Source organism: Capra hircus, chromosome 23, assembly GCF_001704415.2.
Source record: "Capra hircus breed San Clemente chromosome 23, ASM170441v1, whole genome shotgun sequence".
In the NCBI taxonomy this organism is placed as follows: domain Eukaryota; kingdom Metazoa; phylum Chordata; class Mammalia; order Artiodactyla; family Bovidae; genus Capra; species Capra hircus.
Window position 1 is genome coordinate 38,087,583 of NC_030830.1, and position 16,692 is coordinate 38,104,274.

Here is a 16,692-nt window from a genome sequence, read left to right on the forward strand (position 1 = left end):
TTTTTTTTGTTGTTATGGAAAAATTCCAAACACAGGCAAAAGTGGAGAGACGGTGTGATAAACCCCCGAGTACCCTCCACCCAGATTCGACAGTTACCAGCTCACAGAGTCTTGTTCCGCATATTCACCCTTCCACCCAATTATTTTGAAGCTCCAGACATCATGTCTCATCCCCTAATTACTTCAGGATGTGTCTCTAAAATCGAAAAGGACTCTCTCTTTGTAAAATTTAACAGCAATACCAAAATCACACCTAAAAACCAAGTAGTTCCTTAATGCCAACTGTCTAGTCAGTACTCAAATTTCTCCAGTTGTCTTATAATGTTTTTGAATTGGCTTATTTGAATGCAAAATCAAGGCAAGGTCCATATATTGAGATTGGTTGATTTGTCTCATAACTATCTTTTGTTTTTTGATCATGCCGCTCCTTGTGGGATCTTCGTTCCCCAACCAGGGGTTGAACTGGGGTGCCCTCAGCAGAGAAGGCGCCCAGTTCTAACCCCTGGACCACCAGGGAATTCCTCATTATCTTTTCATCTAGTGGTTCCGCCAAGTGCCTGAAGGGCTTGCTAAAACAAATTCCTGCACCCCACCAAGGGATTCTGGTTCAGTAGGTCTACTGGGGGCCTGAGACTCCTCACAGATTCCCATGTGATCCTGATGCTGCTGGCCCAGGGGGGACCTTCCAGTAATGCTCCTGCAGAATTTCCCACAGGCTCCCCCTGCATCCCCCACAGACCCTCAACGTATTCCTCTGTCCCCTGTGTTTCCTGTAAACCACTGGTAGATAGCTCTGGAAGCTCAGCTGATTCCAGTTCCATTTTTTTGGCAAGACAGCTTCATGGGCGGTGTTTTGTTCTTCTCTCAGGTGATGCACAACGCCTGTTTGTCTTTCTGTTTGTTTTTTGCCAGGTTAAACAGTAAGGCTAAATCAGCTTTAACCCTGAATCTGACTCCAAATTTGAGCCAGGAATACAGGGAAACCCTACTTCATTGGCCTCCGGGGGGGCCCAGGGGCAGAGTTTGGAGAGGAAATAAGTGATCCATAGGCATGTGCCCAGCAGAACGTAAACATCTTTGGAGAGCTGTCCCACTGCCTCACTCTTCTGATGCTCACAGCAGGCCTCTGGGGGAGGGTGGGGCGGATGCTACTCTTCCAGTTTTCCGGACCTGAAGGAGACAAACGCTTCACCCAGGCTTCATACACGGCATGCAGAGGGGCTGGGGCGGAAGCCGGGGTTCTCACTCCGGTCCAGTACGCTTCACCCTCCCCATAGCCCTGCCTTTGGCCAGCTAACTCCCCTGTTGTCCTCCTTCTTCTAGGACCCAGATCAACTTCACAGTGGCCATTGATTTCACAGCCTCCAATGGTGAGTAGCAGGCATGGGCGGAGGAGCTGGATGGGGGCTAGGGGCCTGGAAAGGGGAGAGCTTTCCAGGACTGTGGTAGTTGTCCCTAGCTGGACGCCAGGTCTTCCGTACTCTCTGGCCTCATCCTCCCAAAGAGGAGGAACGTGGGCCTGGAGAACCAAAGATACAGCCAAGGTGGCAAAGGTATTCGCTGATTGGATCATGGTCACTCGCAAAGCCGGGCTCTGGGCCCACATACCCTGAGCCTTGCTCTTGAGGACGCCCAGCCTCCCTGGGGGAGTAGGGGAGCCCCGGGCAGAGGTGTTTCCTCACAGGATCAAACTGCACACCCCCTGTGCAGGCCAGGGCTTCCCCGGTGGCACTAGCGATAAAGAGCCTGCTTGCCAATGCAGGAGACGTAAGAGACGATTCCCTGGAGGAGGGCATGGCAACCCACTCCAAGTACTCTTGCCTGGAGAATCCCACGGACAGAGGAGCCTGGCGGGCTACGGTCCCTGGGGTCGCAAAGCGTCAGACACAACTGAGCGACCATGCACGAGCGAAAGCATAATGTGCAGGCCAGCCCGCAGGCCGGAGGCAGGCAGAGGCAGGACTGGGAGGCGGGCACGCGGGGGCTCCAGGCCTCGCCTTTGCTCACGCTGCCCCAGCTTCCTTCCTTCCCTGACTTCTCCAGGGTGGCCGAGCGGTTGGGAGCAATCGGTGCCTAACTGTCAGAGCCATGACAATCTTCCCTGGATTCTGGACCTGCATTAATCCCTGCTCAATCAGAAGTTCCTCAGGTCTGGTAGTCCGCTGGCACGTCAGAAGCCTCTCTCTGCAGGCCCTACCACAGCGGAGTGCTGAGATGTCAGAGCTGAGGTGCGGGGCTTAGTATTCATAACAATGAGGAGAGTTACAGGAACATCTGTTTAATCCTCACAATAGTCCAGTGAGGCGGGGACTGTTATTAGTATAGTGTAGTGTTAGTCGACCAGCTGTGTCTGACTCTTTGCGATCTCATAGGCCGTAGCCCGCCAGGCTCCTCTGTCCGTGGGATTCTCCAGGCAAAAATACTGCAAGTAGGTTGCCATTCCCTTCTCCAGGGGATCTTCTCGACCTAGGAATTGAACTCGGGTCTCCTGGATTCCAGGCAGATTCTTTATCATCTGAGCCACCAGGGAAGCCTGGGGACTATTGTTACCCCCATTCTACTGCTGGGAAGACTGAGGCTGAGTGGTTAACATTCGTATCCAAGATCACACAGCGGGAAGTAGAAAGAGGGTTAATACTTGGCAGCCTGTGCTGTACTACTCTTGTTAATAAACAAGTAACTAAAATATGGACCGTATCAGTGGTGATAAGGGCTATAGAGAACAAGCCAGGAAGAGGGGTGGGGACTGTAGCTTTCAACAGGCTCCAGGGAAGACCACAGCAGACAGAGGGAGGGAGCGAGAAGAGTGTCCCAGAGCGGAGGGAACAGCCTTTGCCAAGGCCCTGAGGCGGGGATGGCGAGAGGCTGGAACCGAGGGTGTAACGGGATGGTAGGAGATGCGAAGAGGTATCACTGCAGCCCAGCTCCAGTGGGGCTGTGTGGGCCCTCATAAGGACTTCAGACTCAGCTCTGGGTGAAATGGAAACATCGGGGCATTTTGAGCAGAGAAGAGGTGTGATTAGGTGAGTTTTGACGTAGACTCACCCTGACAGGTGTGCTGAGTGTGGACACAAGGCAGAGACCCGGAGATCAGGCTGCTGCAGTCCTACGAGCAAGAGGCTAGATTCACAGAGGGGGGACTCAGGCTCCATTCGGAGGGTTTCGCAGCCATGGTTTGCTCGAGAATTGAATGCTCAGTAAGGGAAGGAAAGGGATGCCCCTGGACACCCTCTTTTGCATTCCGAGCCCGGTGAGTTGGCGTGTCCGGGCCATCCAGTGTCCCCCCTTGTCCGCACTTTGCAGGGAACCCCTCGCAGTCCACATCGCTGCACTACATGAGCCCCTACCAGCTGAACGCCTACGCACTGGCGCTGACCGCCGTCGGGGAGATCATCCAGCACTATGACAGCGACAAGATGTTCCCCGCCCTCGGCTTCGGGGCCAAGCTGCCCCCAGACGGCAGGGTGTCCCACGAGTTCCCGCTGGTAGAAGACCCCGGGAGAGAGGGCTGTGGCCTGGGGTCAGGGGGCCTTGCCCATCCTGCCCGCCTGGGGACTTGAGCTGCGGGCTTTGTCAGGGCAGGCTGCATGCTGGGGGTTGGAGCGGGACTTGTATCGGAGCTCGGATCAGAACCCCACTCCCCACCTCGGTCACAATCATCTCCCCTGTGAAGCCACCCACAGTGGGCTCTGCCCCCCTTTTCCCAACAAGACCCTGGTGGTGGTGGAGTGGAGTCATGGCTGAACTATTCCCTAAGACCTCAGAAATGAGGATTAAAAGGGTCTGAACAACTGCAGGTAATTCTAGGATGGGAGGAGGTGTCTGAGCAGATACAGGGAGTAGGACAAGGAGCCCGTCTGGACACTGCTCGCCTGGAGCTTGCGCTGCCCTTCATGGTGGGCCTTGGGGCTCTCTCCCCAGCCCCCACCCCCGAGCCCCCACCAGAGAAGAGTCTAGGAGGGCCCAGGCCTGCAGGCCTCCTCCATCCTGGCTCAGCCGCCCCCCAGACCACCCCTCTGCCCTCCTTCCCACCCCTCCTTCCTTCCTGGGCTCAGCTCCCCACCCCCTGTGCTCCCAGAACGGCAACCAGGAGAACCCCTCGTGCTGCGGCATCGACGGCATCCTAGAGGCCTACCACCACAGCCTGCGCACGGTGCAGCTCTACGGCCCCACCAACTTCGCCCCCGTGGTCACCCACGTGGCCAGGTGAGCACGGGGTCACTGGACAGCCCTCCCTGCAGCTCGCAAGGGGCTTCCTTCCGTCCCCGTCTTCTCAGGAAGGCGGGAGGGTGCGTCTCTTCCCACTGATTTACTTTTGGGGACGCCCTGACCCTAAAAAGATCCCCCTCCCACCAAAGAGCTGTCGCACCAGTGTTCAGGGTCCTTGTGCAGGGGGTCGGCGTGCCCAGCGTCCCAGCAGACAGACCGCTGCCCCCTGCCCTGCCCCAGGAACGCGGCCGCAGTGCAGGACGGCTCCCAGTACTCGGTGCTGCTCATCATCACAGATGGGGTCATCTCAGACATGGCGCAGACCAAGGAGGCGATCGTCAACGTGAGCGGGGTGTGGGGACGGGGTGGGGAAATCTGGGGGTACACCTCCTTGCCTCCTTTGGGGAGACCTGTGGGGCATGGCTTCTCTTCTCCTGGTTTGGGACATCTTTGGGACCACTCCTGGTTTCTCGCTATAAAGCCTGGAGGGCCAACAGCAGGGTTTGGGGGGCGGAGGGGGTTCCAACTGATGAAGGATCCAACTGGCAAACTCTGTACCCACCTCTTCATCACACTGGGTGGTCCACTCCCTCCAGACTCCTATGGCTCTCTCGCTTACCTCTGGGGCTGCTGCCCCAGACCCCAGCCCAGCTTGGCCAGGTAGAAGAGATGGGAGGTCCCGAGAGGTGGAGACCTGGAAACGTGGAACCCCCCACGGGGTGGTCTCCCTGCACAGGGGCTCTGGCCACAGCTGGCCCTCCCTCCAGGCCCACCTGATGGAGGTCCAGAGGCAGAGGAGAGGACGGGGTGTCTTGCAGAAGCAGACCTGTGAACCGCCTCCCCTCTGCCTCCCTCCTTCTCGATTCCCGCTTCCTCTCTGGTGTCCCCACTTCCATTCCCTTTGGTTGGTGCCCTCTTTCCCTCCTCCCTCTTTTTCTGTGTTTCTCCGTGTGTCTCCATCCTCCTCTTCTCCATTTCTTCCCTGACCGCCTCCCTTTCTTCTGTTGGCCCACGCCTTCCCTTCCCTACCTGCGATCTCCCCTTTCTTTTAACTGGCCCCTCGGCTGGGCCCCCGCCCTTCCCGCCCCCCTCCACCTCCTGCGTTGTCTCCCACATTGCCTCCCAGGCCGCCAAGCTCCCCATGTCCATCATCATCATCGGCGTGGGCCAGGCAGAGTTCGACGGTGAGTCCCCACCGCCCCCCAACATGTTTCCCCAGAGGCTTCAGGCCCTTGGGAGTGACCCCTCCCAAAAGAGCAAGGACTCATACCCTAGTCTGTGTGAGACTGTCTGGGTGAGCAGGCAGGGTGTGAGAGTGCATTTGTTTGCACAGGGAGGGGTGTGTCAAGGTGCGTACCCCACACCCACACCCCAAGGCTGTGGGGAGGAGGCCCCAAGTCACTCCTCCAGCCTCCACCCTGGGAGTCTGCGGGGGTGGCGGGGAGGGCTGCCCGGGACTGGGCTCCTCCCGTCTCCTGGCTTCAGCTTTCTCATCTCTGACATGGGGGCCTGGGCTGGCGGCCTCTGTCCTGCCAGGCTCAGGTGCCCTCCGGTTAGCTCCCCCACCCTTTGTCTTTACCCCCTCCCCCCAACAGCCATGGTGGAGCTAGATGGCGATGATGTGAGGATCTCCTCCCGGGGAAAGCTGGCCGAGCGGGACATTGTCCAGGTGAAGCCCAGACCTTGGCTTTCCCCACAGAAAATGCAAGAGCCCCCCTAGCCAGGCTGACCTCACTCCCCCTTCTGGGGGCTTCTCTGGAAAGGGGCCCTGCAGGCAGGCATTGGTAGTCCTAGAATGGCTTGGCCATCATAGAAGGAGATAGGAGTCAGTTGTGGGGCTGGACACCCGCCTCACCATGTCTGAGACTCACCCCTAGCCTGGTGTTACCCCAACTGCAACGCTCACACCCAGCCCTCCCTGAGCCTGCAGTGTCTCCTGTAGAACACAGAGGCCTAGTTTCTTGCACCTTCTGCTGCTTTCTGCCGGGCTGCCTTCCTAAGTGAGGTGGCAAACCCTGGGAAGGTGGAGGCGGTGTCTAAAGGGCTGCTGCAGCCCTTTTCAAGAATGAGTGTTGCCTGGTTCACTGAATCAGTGCCAGCCTCCCCGCAGAGAATGGCAAATGTAACAGCAGACAGGTCTTTGTCCTCGGGGAATCCCTGTCCAGTCAAGCCTCAGAATGCGCCTCAGTAAGCACACACCCCTCTGTGACTCTGCTGCAGACTGAGGCCCTGGGGCTTAGGAGATTCAGAATAAAAAACCCCCGACAGTCTCCATACTGCCTCCTCCCCCATTAAAAAATTCAGATGGGGGAGGGGTCATTCCAGACGTGGAGACCAAAGTTGGGGGGCGCAGTCTGGGAGGTGTGTGCAGAGACCTGGAGGCAGGCGTGAGCCTGAGGCACGGGGGTGGTGGGGGGTGGGGGCAGACATCCCCCGGGAGGAAGCCATAGGAGTGGGACTGTAGGTGTTGGGCCAGAAGGGGAACCCAAAGAGACAGGAGGGACTCTGCTGCAGAGGTGGGAGGAGGCCTACAGGGTCCGTTTCCCAGAAACCCGGCGTTCCCGTCAGCATTTCCTGAGCGTCTGCTAAGTTCTGCTAAGTGGCTCTGCTTGGTGCAGATACTTAATCAGAGATTAAGGAATCTTGTTCAGTAGTGTATCCTGGCATGAACAGTGTTCAGGAAGTTATTTTTTGAGTGAATGAAAGAATAATGACTATGGTACAGCCCTTTAGAGAATCACTATGGTGAGGAAGGCTTGGGGCAAGCCAGGCAGAGGCTGGGCGGGAGTGGGACAGGAGCCCAGGCCTGGAGATTTAGGGGGTGGGGGCTGGTGTCCAGAGGGAGACCTGGCCTCACCCTGCCTCCCCCTGCTGGACAGTTCGTGCCCTTCAGGGACTACGTGGACCGCACGGGCAATCACGTGCTGAGCATGGCGCGCCTGGCCCGTGACGTGCTGGCCGAGATCCCCGACCAGCTGGTGTCCTACATGAAGGCACAGGGCATCCGCCCGCGCTCCCCGCCCACGGCCACGGCTCGCTCTCCCCCACAGTCCCCGGCCCGCACACCCCCAGCTTCCCCGCTGCACACGCACATCTGAGCGTGTGGTCTGCTCAGATGGCTGGGGCTTAGGCCAGTAGAGAGGTGGGCGGGGCGCCCAGACCCTGCTGCGGTCCACCCTGCCCAGCCTATGGAACACGCGTGCCTGGGAGGCTGGCGGGGCGGGGCTTCTGGAGACTCCTCCCACACTGCTCCATTCCCCGAAGTCTGGAGGTACAGGTGATGGAGTTGGGGATCTGGGCCCCTCCTTCTCTTCTTTCACCGACGCCTGGTTCTGGACCAGCCAGGAAGATGCTAATCAGGACCATCGGGGTCCCCCTCAGCCCACCTAGGCAATCTTCGTGTGCTCCTTTATCACCCTGAGTCTGGGCTGAGCTTCCCACCACCAGGTCGCCCGCTCCTGTGATCTACTATACCAGCCCCCTGACCCCCACCTCGGTATTTCTCCTTTCCCTGTTTCTAATGAACCCCATGAGGCTGCTGGGTTTTGAGGAATGCCCAAACAGGTGACCCCCTCCCTGGGACCCTTGCATGTAGCGGGAGTACTACAGACCCATGAAGGAGACGCCGTGGTAGTGGATGGAGGCCGCGTGATGGGCGAGGAATGGAAGCTTATCAGGCACGGAGTCCTTCCTGGTGCCTCTCCAGCCTAGTATGATGCTGGTTCTAGACAGAAATCCACAGGCCTCTCCTGGTCTGTGCCCATAGGGACCTTAGCAGTTGGCTCCTGGCCTCAGACAGCCCCTTCTCTCCCCAGAGGCTGCCCAGGGTCCTTGGGGTGCAATCCTCTACCACCCACCTGGAGGCTTGGGCAAAAAGCAGCCCTGCTCCAGCACTCTGATACTGCCCCTCTATCCCATGGGGATGGGGGATCCCTGGGTTTAACCCTGCCTCCAGCCCCTGCTGGCTGCAGGATCCCAAGCAAGGCCTTTCTACCTTCTGGATCTCAGTTTCCACATCTGTAAGGCAAGAGGGTTGACCAGATGGCCCTGGGTTTACCTTCAGCTCTAATGGTCTGAGAGTCTACAGTCATCCCGTGTCCAGCTTCCCCCATCCCACTCCTCACTAGTGCTGCCCTTAAAGGCCGTCTTGGCTCTAGGGTCACCCTGTTCCATCCCATCACCCCAAATCCACCCTAGTCCCTCAGCCTTGGGCTCCTGGCCTCTGAGCCAGAGCCCTTGCCCCTGTTGTGGGAAAGGTGAGAAAGATGATCTCATGCCTGGGCCTCTCCACAGCTGCCCAGCCTTTACCCACCTGGGGAACAGGTCATGCATGCCAGTCCCTCCTGCTGCATGGGGCTCCTCTGCCCACTGAACCTCCCATGCCTGGTGGAGACCAGGCCACACCACTTCTGTTGCGGACACTGCTTCCCTTCCCATCATGCATGATGGTGGCGTTTCTATGCTGTCTGGTCCTGTGCCCGTCTCTGAGACAGTCTCTGTGTGGAATTTGCCTTAAACTGAAGTAAATTGGATTCTTTTACTAAAGTTCTTTGTTTTCCTTTGTCCTTTGAAAAATAGCACAGATGTTGCTGTGTGTTCTCCTCGCTCTCTTTTTTCCCCTCTTTTGTTCCACAAAAATGTGCTGAACAGCTATGTGCCAGGGTCCGTGCTAGGCACTGCGGATGCAGCAGTGAACGAAACACAGGGGCCCCGTCTCCATGTCGAGCTTACAGCAGACACGCACGCAACAGGACAGGGGAAACACAATAAGCACATAAACCAATAGGTAAATAATGATTTCCAGTGGTGGTAAGTGTCACAAAGGAAAATAAGAGAATAAGACGGTAGAGAGTGACAGGGTGACGTTTTAAATGAGGTGGTCGGGGAGGGGCTCTCTCTGAGGAGATGACAGTTAGATGAACCCTAAACAAAGGAGAGAGAGAGAGGCATGCTGGTATCTGAGGCAAAAGGGCTTCAAGGAGCAGGAGGAGCACATAGAAGGCCCTGGGGTGTGTTTGAAGGACAGCAGGAAACCAGTGGGTTGAACCTGCATTAAGGAGGGAAGAGTAGGCGTTTCCTTGGTGCTCCAGTGGTTAAGATTCCACACTTCCATTGCAGGGGGCACAGGTTCAATCTCTGGCCAGGGAACTAAGATCCTGCATGCCACAGCGGGCAGCCAAAAGCAACAAGGAGGGGACAGTGCAGGAGATGGGCTTGGGGGTGGAGAATCTGGAATGCGCAGGGCCTTGTAGGTCACAGTATGGTCTTCAGTGTTACTCTGAGTCGATCAGGGAGCCACTAAGGAGGTGAGACAGGTGAGCAACATGATCAGATTAGTCTGTGAGTGACTTTATTGCATTTGCTCACTCATCTCTCAGCAAGTGTTGAGTGAGCATTAGTGCCAGGCCCTGCCCAGGTTTGGAGACCCTGCTCACACACAGTTGCACCCTTCACAGGCCTCTAACCCCTGCTTTGGAGAAATAAGCAATAAATACTACCGCCCTAAGGTATCAATACAAAACCAGTGGGAAGGGCCAGGATCTGTGAGTACCAAAGGGGGACTCTTGGGACAGCCTAGACCACTGGTCCCCAACCTTTTGGGCACCAGGGACCGGTTTCCTGGAAGACAGTTTTTCCACAGGGTAGTGGGGATGGTTTCGGGATAATTAAAGCACGTTACATTCATTATGCCACTGCTGATCTGACAGGAGGCCGAGCTCAAGGAGTAATGTGAGCGATGGGGAACGGCTGTAAATACAGATGGAGCTTTGTTTGCTCACCCACTGCTAACCTCCAGCTCTGTAGCTCTGTTCCTATCAGGCCAAGGATCCGTACCAGTCAGTGGCCCAGGGGTTAGGGACCCCAAGCCTAGACAACTCACAGATCACGTGTCCAGGATGAGTTACTGCTCCTGTGTGACAGGGCCGTCTCTCCTCCCTTACAGGACTGTCATAGGGCCAGAATAACATCCAGGTGTGGACATATGAAGCGTGTGACATGCACAGGACCTGCTGTGCTCAGTGGGCAATAAACACCACCTTCCTCCTCATCGCTCTTCACATATAAACTCCTGTGGCCACGAGGGCCCAGGATCACAGGGAAAAGGGGTCTCTCCCTTCTCTGGGTGAGTTTGCTCCCGGATTAGCCCTCCAGGCAGCCATTCCCAACCTGCACATCACAAGACACTGGTACTAATCACACCAAAGTTTGGGACTTGCTTGCTTCTGACAATTTTATAGTAAATTAGAGCTGATTCACCACTGTCCTTACAATTAGATGCCCCTCTGACTTGCATTCTGATCTGCTTGGAGTGGGAACCGGGTGGGGTTACAGCTCTAGAAGAAGGAAGTTCCCATAACCAGTGGCCTGATTTCCCTCACCTTGGGCACCCATGGGAAAGGGTTGGGAGGAGAAGACTGCCTGGCAGGGGAATTGAGGCTCAGAGCCGCCGCCCCAGGGCGCCGGGAGCGTCTTCATTGTGCTCAAGACAGTAGCTTCTCTCCTGGGTTCTTTCCCAACGATGTGTTCCACGGAACACTGGTTCCCTGGCAGGGGTTTTGGGAAGCTGCTGGCTCCAAGGCCCTCTCAGAGTCCCAGGGGCTGTCAGGGTGTTTGAGGCTCTGATTAGTCTTATGGCAAAGAGACTATATTTCTTAAGCTTTTTGACCATGATGTGTGTGCGTGTGTGTGTGTGTGTGTGTGTGTGTGTGTGTGTGTGTGTGTGTGTGTGTGTATTTCGCTGTAACACCGTCACCGAGCAGAAGCTGTCTTGGGAATTTCAGTGGAGACACACTTCCCTGGTTCCCAGGCCAACACAAAAGCCTGAGGCTTTTCCCTAGGAGGCCTGAAGGAGGGCATGGAGTTGGGGAACTTCTCAGAGGGAATGGGGTAGCAGAGGTGAAGCCATTTGGTTCTGGACAGAAGGAAGAGGCCTCAAAAGGCGTCTCTGCCCCGGCCACATCAGGAAGAGAAACCACAGAGAAGAAAAGAGGGTGTTCAGGAATTCACAGACTCATGGCTCCACTTTGACTTTACTTCATGGGGTTCCTATATTGTGCTGAGAAGTGTGTGTGTGGCAGAGCTGGGGGAGGGCAGGCAGAGAAGGGAGAGGAGATTGAAGGGGCCCCCTCCCCGGACTATGAGCCCCTTCTCAGCCTGCCCATTCAATCTCCAGGCCTTCAGGATTGAGGACCCCAGGTTATCAGCCCCCAGATCATTCTGCTAATCATTTCTCAGCCTTTAGAGAGGCTGAGAAAGTCCCTTTCCCACTCTCATTTCAAATGCCCCTGAATTAACAAAAATAAGATTATACTAATAATAGTAATGACCAATACTAAAGCACCAGGCATTCCTTTAATCACTGTATATTCGGGAAGTTTATCTTTTAACAACCCGTGAAAAGGGTACTATCAGGATTCTACTTTCCAGATGAGAAAACTGAAGCATAAAGAGGTTAAGGGGCTTTTCGGGTCATACAACTAGAAAGCCGTGGAGCCCATCGGTATCCATCTGAGCCCCAAGGAAAAATGGGCGCCACGATCTAGTTGCTGTTTAACTGCTGCGTCACCTTTGCTGGGCTGCCTCCCGTCTCTGGATCTTCGTCTCCCTACTGGTAAAATGGAGGGGATGGGATCTAATGTCGCTAGGGGTCTTCCCAACTCTTTTGAATTTCAGCCTTCCCATCAGCCTAATCTCTCAGACCCCCACCAGGCCCCAGAGGCTTCCCGGAGCCCCATCATGTCCAGGCTGGACACTCTCCATCACCACGCCAGCTCCTCCCACAGCCCTGGGATGCCTGGCTGCCAGCGGCCTGCGAAAGAGGCCCCTGAGCCTGGCCCGGAAGGGGCGAGAGAGGTAGAAGCAGAGGACGGGGCTGACAGCACAGTTGGAGTAGGCCAGGAGAGTGCAGAGGCTGGAGGCCACGTACGCCACGGGCGTGGCAGGCAGGTCACCCATGGCTGCCACGTAGCCCAGCACAGAGCAGGGCCCCCACATCAGCACGAAGACCACCAGCACTACGAGGATGAGCCCGGTGTTCTCCTGATGCTCCCGGGCGCTCTCCCCCACGGGGCCCCAGGGCTGCGTCCACAGGAGCCAGCCCATGTGGCCGAAAGAGCAGCCCAGCCCCAGCACGCAAGGCAGGAAGGCCAGCGCTCCCAGCAGCGTGAAGTAGCAGGAGGTCTGAGCAGGGTTCAGGAGCAAGAGGCAGGCCCAGGCCCCCTCCTCCACAACTGCTCGCTGGAACAGCCAGGTGGGGAGCGAGGCCATGAGGCCCAGGGCCCACATGGCCCCACAGAGCAGCCGGCGGGCACCCGGGCCAGACGGGAGGGCCAGGTCAGGCCAGGCCACAGCCACGTGGCGCAGGAGCGCCGTGGCCACCATGCTGTAGAAGGTGCAGAACATGGTGGCGCTGTTGGCGGCCTGGCTGGTGGTGCAGACGGTGGGGCCCAGCCACCAGTCCCGCCGCAGGAAGCTCAGCAGGAGCACCGGCACCACACAGGCCAGGAAGAGCAGGTCGGACAGCGTGATGTTCACCATGAGGCTATTGGTCAAGGAGAGGAGCGGGCAGGGGGCGCCCGGGCCCCGACCCACCACCAGCAGCATCAGCCCATTGGCCAGCAACCCCACCAGCAGGATGAGGCCGCAGACCCCTGCAAAGACGAGTCGGAGCGGTTGCTCGGCTGTGGCCGTGAGCCCAGCGCTGGACGTGGCGTTGGCCTCCATTCTGCTGCTCCAGACACACAAGGACAGCGAAGAAGCCAGGCCGCAGGCCACCCTCCTCTTTCCCTGCCGAGCTCCCTCCTCTCACAGACCCCTGCACACGGTGGGTGCCCTGGGCCTGCCCCAGCCCCTCTAGACCTCTCAGCAACCTGGTGGGTTGGGCTCTGCCAGTGCCCTGGGTTCAAATCCCGACTCTGCTACTTGGGAGCGTCACGGTCTGGTGTGGAGCTCGTGCGGCTTGTGCTGCTCAGCCTCATCTGTAAGGAATCGAGGAAATAAAGGAAGGAAAACAGGTATCAACAGTAACTGTCACTCAAGGACGAGATGGAGGTAATTTTCATTTTCTTCTTTATAACTGCTGTATTTCTAAAATTTTGCAGGGGGTACAAGTTGAATCTGATAAATATTTATATATTAGTATATATGTTTATTAATAAATATAAATATATACTATATTACTATAATATATATTATATAGTATTATACTATATATGATATCGTAATATTGTATGTTACTATATAATATACAGTAATACTATATATATTACTAGTATGTATATGACTCTAGTATATGTATATTTAGTACACACATTACATATATGTAGTATACCTTGGAAGAAAAGTTATGACCAACCTAGATAGCATATTCAAAAGCAGAGACATTACTTTGCCGGCTAAGGTCCATCTAGTCAAGGCTATGGTTTTTCCAGTAGTCATGTATGGATGTGAGGGTTGGACTGTGAAGAAGGCTGAGCGCCGAAGAATTGATGCTTTTGAACTGTGGTGTTGGAGAAGACTCTTGAGAGTCCCTTGGACTGCAAGGAGATCCAACCAGTCCATTCTGAAGGGATTTCTTTGGAAGGAATGATGCTAAAGCTGAAACTCCAGTACTTTGGCCACCTCATGCGAAGAGTTGACTCACTGGAAAAGACTCTGATGCTGGGAGGGATTGGGGGCAGGAGGAGAAGGGGACGACAGAGGATGAGATAGCTGGATGGCATCACTGACTCAATGGACGTGAATCTGAGTGAACTCCAGGAGACGGTGATGGACAGGGAGGCCTGGCGTGCTGCGATTCATGGGGTCACAAAGAGTCGGACACCACTGAGCGACTGAACTGAACTGAACTGAAGTGTGTGTGTGTATATATATATATATATATATATATGCTAAGTAGACTTAGTATATATATACACTTAGTAGACTACATATATGTAGAAGTATGCTACATATATGTAGCGTGTATACTATATACACACTAGTGTCATATACATACTAGTATACTATACTTAGTATAGTATATATATGTAGTATAGTATACATATTTAGTATAGCATATATATTATTATATATTTAGTATAGCATATATATTATTATACATTTAGTATAGCATATATATTATTATACATTTAGTATAGTATATATATTTATTTAGTATATAAATATATATATACACTATACATGTTTTTAAACAAAACCTCACCCTGCCTATGAAATGAGGAAGTTTTAATTTGAAGTTCAAGTGGAAAAATGAATATGCAAGGGCTTTGAGAAAGTAATAAAGCCCCAACAAGTCGTTCCCAAGCATGTTTGCACATTGGGATCAGCTGAGGAGTTTCGAATTTAAAAAACCACTAATACTGGGACTTCCGTGGTGGTCAGTGGTTAAGACTCTGTGCTTCTACTTCAGGGGGCACGGATTCAAATCTCTGGTCGGGGAATTTAAGATACCTCATGCCATTTGGTGCAGTCAAAAAAATATTAATTCATGGGTCACACTCCAAAGACCCGATTTGACTGGTTTGGGCTTTGGCAATTTTGAAAGACCAGCTGGGGAACCACTGCCTTCAGTGGTCATGCTTAGCTGCTTACTGGCAGGGTAGGGGAACTGCTGCCCTGCACCCAGCCCATCACCTCTGCTGAGGACATGGGGAGTCCCAGAGTGAGAGCACACAGGCTGAGAGAGGGGGTCAAGTCATCCCAGAGCTGGCTCAGGGGCTGATGCCTTCATCTTGCATGTCACAGACAGGCCAGGACTCCAGAGCTTTAGTGAAAAGAGGCAGCTTACCCCTTAACTCAGAAACTAAATAAATATTTCCTGAGCATTTACCCAGAACCAGGTACTGGGCAAACAAAGCGAAAAAGACAGTTCAGTGGGATCCTGATGCTTGTTTCCATCCCCTTGTCTCCTGCGCAGGGAGTGGGGGTTGGGAAGCCCCCTCCACACCTGGCTCAGAGCCGGGGGTCCCGAGTCCCTCCTGCAGAGGCTTTGCTTGTTCTCAGGGTGCCATGGCAGCCACTTGCTGAGAAGAGACAGTAGGTGAGGAGGTCTCTGTAGATTCTGCTGCCGACACCCCAGGTCTCAGACTCTGGTTCCGGGGGCTGCAGGGGAAGGGAAACTGAGGGACCCCCAATCCCCTAACTACCCCGGACGAATGCCATCCCCAGGTGTTCGTCACTGCTTTTTTGTTTCTTCTGTCTGGCCCAGACTTGCCTGCTAATGATGTGAAATATGACTGGAGAGGAGGGGAGGGAAAGGGAGAAGGCATGGGGAAAAGAAAAGGCCCAAAGGACCTTGCTGCTGCCCTATCTGTAGTCTATAGAAAGGTCCGTGACTTCAGGGTTAAGCTGATAGGCACTAGAGCCTGAGTTTAGAGCCTCCCTCAACCACTTGCTTAGCTGTGTGTGTGCGCACGAGCTTGTCGCTTCATTCGTGTCCAGCTCTCTGCGACCCTATGGACTGTAGCCTGCCAGGCTCCTGTCCATGGGGATTCTCCAGGCAAGGGTACTAGAGTGGGTTGCCGCGCCCTCCTCCAGGGCATCTTCGCAACCCAGAGATCGGACCTACGTCTCCTGCATTGCAGACGGATTCTTTTTTTATCACTGAGCCGCCGGGGAATCCATCTACAATCTACTGGGTCTTCTCTGCGTGACTTTCCTTATCTGTAAAATGGGGATAATAACAGGCCCCATCTCGTGAGGCTGATGTGAGGATTAAATGAGGTAATACAGTTGCGTGCTCAGAACAGTGCCTAGCGTAGCAAGTGCTTGGTAAATGATGGCTCGTGTTCTGATCCTGCCCACTTTCAGTTCCAAAAAAATCTCTCTTTTCTGCCACCCCTGCCCAGACTCCATTTTATCCCCCTGCCCTCCCCTTCTCACTCCAAACCCCGAGACCTATCAATTTAGTCTCACCCTCTGTTTCTTCATCAGCTTCAAGCTAAGCTGTGACAAGAGCCCCGTTGACAGACATGCCCTGAGAACTCACCCCCTTGCCTGGAAGTTCACTCTGAGGTCTATCCTGAGTCCCTCCTGCTGCCTCCTCACCTGCCTGTGCTGCTCGGAAGTTCCTGGGCTCTGCTTGGTGACGGGGGGCCTTTTGACACCAGGGCAGACTGGTGACTCCTCCACAGCTGTGCTCTGCCCTGAAGCTGGATCCAGCCTGCGAAAGCTAAGAGAAGGTTCTGGGCAGGAGTGCTAGTCCTTCTAGCACCCCACCTCCAAGGAGCTAGCTGCCCGGGGCGGGGACAGAGCTGAGATGGGAGGGACAGGCAGAGGGGCCACTTCTATACCAGATTCTCCCAAAGGACAGGGACGCTATCCACTGGACCACTCCCCCAGGAATCACACCCTGCCGAGCTGCCTCATTAACTCGCTGGCCCTTAGGACAGAGATGCTGGTGCCTGCCAGATCCCCAGACCCCAGAGAGAGGCCCATGAGCCGCAGCAGGACCTGCCCACCACTCTCAGCCAGGGCCCGGCA

At 55.0% G+C, this 16,692-nt stretch overlaps 2 protein-coding genes across 6 annotated transcripts in view; one reads left to right on the forward strand and one right to left on the reverse strand.

The window, feature by feature from the left end:
* CPNE5 (copine 5) overlaps positions 1–8,754 on the forward strand; it is a 101,909-nt gene extending 93,155 nt beyond the window's left edge. For 2 of the 4 annotated variants that reach the window (XM_018039278.1, XM_018039277.1), the window contains 7 exons: positions 1,324–1,370; positions 3,304–3,485; positions 4,079–4,206; positions 4,450–4,552; positions 5,336–5,393; positions 5,805–5,878; positions 7,089–8,754. In XM_018039278.1, the coding sequence (XP_017894767.1) occupies positions 1,324–1,370; positions 3,304–3,485; positions 4,079–4,206; positions 4,450–4,552; positions 5,336–5,393; positions 5,805–5,878; positions 7,089–7,307 (811 nt within the window). In that variant the 3' untranslated portion in view covers positions 7,308–8,754. Of the gene's footprint in view, positions 1–1,323; positions 1,371–3,303; positions 3,486–4,078; positions 4,207–4,392; positions 4,553–5,335; positions 5,394–5,804; positions 5,879–7,088 lie in introns of all 4 variants that reach the window. The other 2 variants (XM_018039275.1, XM_018039276.1) reach the window with 1 other exon arrangement.
* Positions 11,543–16,391, reverse strand: LOC102190831 (galanin receptor type 3-like). 2 transcript variants are annotated; one of them, XR_001917067.1, is made up of 3 exons: positions 16,258–16,391; positions 13,080–13,187; positions 11,543–11,818 (listed from the first exon to the last, which is right to left on the reverse strand). XR_001917067.1 is itself a non-coding variant. In XM_013973757.2 (2 exons), exon 2 carries the CDS (start codon positions 12,931–12,933, stop codon positions 11,905–11,907), a length of 1,029 nt encoding a protein of 342 aa, XP_013829211.2. In that variant the 5' UTR covers positions 12,934–13,187; positions 16,258–16,391; the 3' UTR covers positions 11,543–11,904. The 2 variants fall into 2 exon arrangements, 1 of the variants encoding a protein (XP_013829211.2); XM_013973757.2 differs by having other exon boundaries at positions 11,543–13,187.